This window comes from Habropoda laboriosa, unplaced genomic scaffold, assembly GCF_001263275.1.
Source record: "Habropoda laboriosa isolate 0110345459 unplaced genomic scaffold, ASM126327v1 scaffold107, whole genome shotgun sequence".
NCBI lineage: Eukaryota > Metazoa > Arthropoda > Insecta > Hymenoptera > Apidae > Habropoda > Habropoda laboriosa.
This window is the reverse complement of record NW_017100249.1, coordinates 2,607,804-2,612,397: the sequence shown is the minus strand read 5'-3', so window position 1 is coordinate 2,612,397 and position 4,594 is coordinate 2,607,804. Positions and strand designations below refer to the sequence as shown.

At 42.7% G+C, this 4,594-nt stretch overlaps 1 protein-coding gene across 2 annotated transcripts in view; it reads right to left on the bottom strand.

Moving 5' to 3' along the window:
* Nucleotides 1-4,594, bottom strand: part of LOC108572175 (diacylglycerol O-acyltransferase 1) — a 116,861-nt gene that overhangs the window by 70,307 nt on the left and 41,960 nt on the right. For both annotated transcript variants that reach the window (XM_017934373.1, XM_017934372.1), the window contains exon 5: nucleotides 820-928. In XM_017934373.1, coding sequence (XP_017789862.1) covers nucleotides 820-928 — 109 coding nt within the window. The remainder of the gene's footprint in view (nucleotides 1-819; nucleotides 929-4,594) is intronic.

Genomic DNA, 4,594 nt, shown 5'->3' with positions numbered 1-4,594 from the left:
AAAAAAAAAATGTAGGGCCGATTCTACAAGTGTCAGTCAAATGTAGGGCCGATTCTACAAGTGTCAGTCAAATGTAGGGCCGATTCTACAAGTGTCAGTCAAATGTAGGGCTGATTCTACAAGTGTCAGTCAAATGTAGGGCCGATTCTATAAGTTTCAGTCAAATGTAGGGCCGATTCTACAAGTGTCAGTCAAATGTAGGGCCGATTCTACAAGTGTAAAAAAAATGTAGGACCGATTCTACAAGTGTCAGTCAAATGTAGGGCCGATTCTACAAGTGTCAGTCAAACGGCAGGCCAATTCTCCAACTGGCAGTCAAACGGTAGGCCGACTCTATGTAATGTGTGACAGTGAACGTGTTAATAAGTAAATGTTGTTCAAATTATGTCGTGTTTTATGTCAGTTTCATCAGAAAAATCTCATCAATATGTTAAGAAAAATTTCGGGATAAAAAAACGTAACATTGAAAAAGTTGATATTTAAATCGCTTGGTTGCCTTGACACACGTTTAATGCTTATCTTTTATTCGCTAATTTCGGGATAAAAAAACGTAAAATTGAAAAAGTTGATATTTAAATCGCTTGGTTGCCTCGACACACGTTTAATGCTTATCTTTTATTCGCTGTCCTTGTCTACGTTCGGCAAACTACAAAGGCGGGCGCGAGGCTCGAAAACGTAGTCCCTGACTCTACGTGTGTCAGGTTTAGCTTCCTTGCGGTCTGACACTTGTGGAGAATATACTGTATACGTATCGCGGCTCGGGGTACCACATAGCTCGAGAATTACGCTGGACGAAATGATACGTAAAATGGCGCTTACACAGGCTGAATCCGGTATCCTTCACTTGGATGACCACCATCGGTATCAGTATCATCACGATGAGGTTTACGACGTGGAACACCATTCCTGGCCCGTGAGCTATGATATCCTGCGGCACAAAATAGAGAGGTACAAGTTACGAGCGGAAGTTGCTTGCAGAGAACGCGTGGCATATGAAACGTAGAAGAGCAGAAGAGGAGTGAAGAGGGTTTCGTAGAGGTGGTAGACGGAAAACGAGAGGGAGGACGACGACGACGGTGGTGGTGGTTGTGAACGGGAAACGCGGCACCCCTAGTTACTACTCCCGACGTATGGGTGGGTGGTGGACGTGCGCGAGAATTGTGGAGGACGAGGAGGAGGAGGAGGAGGGATGAACGTGGAGAACTGTGCGCTTCTCAAAATACGCGAAGGTTGAAATGCAGTCCGTTGAACTACCGAAAGTCGTTTATTATCCATGCGGAGGCTCCGTATCCGGTTGTGTCTGTTGCGAAATCCACTGCAAAACGAAACGTTCCTGCCTCCTCTGCGAGGGTTCGTTATTTAAATATGACGCGACGGGAAACTCCACGTCTGACCGAATTAAAGGGACGACGGTTTCTATGTCGGACCGAATGCCGTTGTCACGGCACGTCCACGTTATATTAAACTTCCATCGATTTCAACAATTCTCCTGTACTTTTGTCCCTCTCGTACACCGTTCGATTTCCCTTTATCACGCCGCACCGCGGACAATGGAAATTGTTGTATAGCGATACAGCGGCGAGGCTTTCCTGTTGCGGCGGGAAAAATAATGCGGAGAGGCGGGCAGGTGAATGGACGAGGTGTTCTTCGAGGTTTCGAGTTAACGACTTCTAGCTTGGTTAAAAATGTGTGGCGAATCGAAGTGAAATAGGGTGTTTCTCGAGGTTTCCTCGAAATTATAGATTTCGACTTAACGAGTTACAGTTTGGTTGAGAATTAGTCGAAAATCGAAGTTTATTTCTATCGTGAAGTTTTTTGGAGATTGATATGGGAGGTTGGCTCTTGGGAGGTTGATATGGGACTCTTGAGGATCGAATTATTTAACTGGTATGATGTTTGATGACACGTCTATGTTTCTGTGATTAAATCATATGTACATGTATGAATTTTTTTTCATTGCTTCAGTGTCCCTCGTCTATCACTAACATAAATCTCACACGTTGAGTAACACTATAGTTACTCCCAAAAATATTCAAAAACCACACAAGCTCGTCTTCATCAATTATGATTAATTTCAGCAATATTTTGATTAATTATGAAGGGATACATGCTTTTCACCTATTAATCGAAACCACGTGAAATTACGATATTACAAAAAATATGCAGCCATTTGGTAAAAACGAATATTTCCCATATTCACGATATTCGAAATATTATGAATATTCGTTCGGTTGTTTTGCTAGTGTCGGAATATTTTGTTGGTCCAACTGTATACATAGGTACACGGATATATGGAGCACCGTTGCAGGACGGTCAATCGCGACGAGATGCGAGCCATTGAACCTGTGCAGTTCGATAAAAAATTAAACGACAGCCGAGCACGGGGTTAATTATTTAAACGCATCGTTCAGCCGGCTTTAATACGGTATCGCGCTTACGCGATTTCACGATGAAAATGCACGATACGTCGCGCATTTCCGCGTAAAAACAAACGGGCGCGCTAGCGGTGAAACGTTTTCATCTGATATAAAGTATTCCCACGTTATATTTCTCCAACGTCGGCCTTGGCGTTTGCTCTGCCCCGTTTGTACGCCGTTGGACCGTTCAACAAAGAGGACGAAGAGGAACAGCTGTTTCCCTACGCAGTTTCTCTTTACTCTGGCGACTAAAAGTACGGTTGGCAGGAGTATCGAATCTTCTGCTAGTTTTCCAATGAATATCGAAGTAAGGTTCACATGTGTCGGTAATTGTCCGTCCAGAGTCGAGTGATTAACCCTTTGAACACGATGAAATGGTATACGCGTTCACGAAACGTTTCAGATATTTTTAAGTAGCGAAAATAATTTAGGTACGCATATTTCGAGGAAAACATAATTTTGACATGATTTTTGCCCTGTGAAACAAATCCTAGGATATAGCTTAAAAAAGAATCAATATCTCATTCACGAAACATTTTAGAAATTTTTGAGTTGTAAAAATAATTAGCGTGATTGTGAATTCATTTAGGTACGCATATTTTGAGGAAAAGATCATTTTGATATGATTTTTGCCTTGTGAAATAAATCCTACGATTCAGCTTAAAGAAGAACCAATATTTCAAAATAAAATAGAATATCTATCTCGTTTTAATATGCACAACGTGGTTCAAAAGAATTACGCAAACTTTCCCAAATGTCCCGAATAATTAAGTGAAAAGAAGCTTCTGAGAAGTCAAAGTGACTACCTCCGGCGAATAAAATCTACCAATTTACTTCGCTTCTGAAAAAATCATGAAAAGTGGAATTAGCCCGTTTTCAAATAAACCCTCCAGTCTGTCAAAGTAATATCACCAAAATCTCCCAAAGAAGAATTTGCAATTCGTCTAAAATAATTCATGCACTCCCCGAACAACGCAATTGGAGAATGAAATCGAAACTTTTGTCCGACAGTGTACAAACACACAAAACGAAACACCGACACAGAGTGGACATAGAATAGTCGGTGCCATTTCAAGAACGTCACGCTGTTCGTAAACGAAAGCTGTCGGGTTGTTTTTCTTCGAGAGGGGCGACGACCTAGCTGGCGGCCAGGCCGATCTTTCAAGTTTCACGGAGCGGCCAGGAAGGCCTGGCATGATCGGCGAAGGCTTGCGTCAACGGAGCTGAAAGGCCCCGTTTGTCCAGTCCGCAACCAAACCGACGGCAACCGGTACGTCGGGGCAAATATTTACGAAGCGCTTGACCCAATTACGCGGGACAAAAGAATACCATGAATTTCAAGCGAGGTCCGGCAAATTGCACAACTGAAACATTCATGCGTGTGCAACGCGACTGACTGTAGAATAAAAGGAGCACCGCCGTACCATCTTCGAATAGAAAGAGAGAGAAAGAAAAAAAAAACGTTCGAGCTTGATGAATATAATAATTCCTTCGATACAGGGACCCTTTGATCGTGAACGAGGACAGAACGGAAAAGGGTGTATTAACAGGAAATGGAATTCCGGTTGATCGAATTAACAGGACATGTTAATCGAGACAAATGGATCTATCGGAATAATCAGACGAGATAAAAGCAACGCTAATACCAGCCGGGCTGTAAAACCGTGGCATTACTTACGTGACGCATCCCTGCCACTCTCGACGTTAATAAAACGCGGCCATTTGCATTTTAATTAGCAGCACGCTTCGATCTGCCACGGTTCTTCATATTTTTTTCTCTCTCTCTCTCCTCTTTTTCCTTTTTTTAATCCGTTCACTCTCTCGTTTCTCTTTTTTCCTTAGCCATATCCCCCATGCGGACTTTCCTTTATTATCCTGTCTTCTCGTATATTTCACGCGCGATACGTTTTCACGAGGTTGATAAAGAGACGACGACGACGACGACGGAACAGGATCCGCACCCGTGAAATTGATAGGGGGACAGAATTGAAAATTGCACCGCGAGACACATATCCCCGACCGGCCAATGTTAGTTTTGAGGATTAATTTGTCATGTATTATTCATACGCTAGGTGATTATTCGTATCGTCAAATTATTCATACTACGTTGTTACCATGCGATCGTCATTAGCCGAATTATTACTCGATTAGCGGCTGACGATTAATCAGGCTATGGT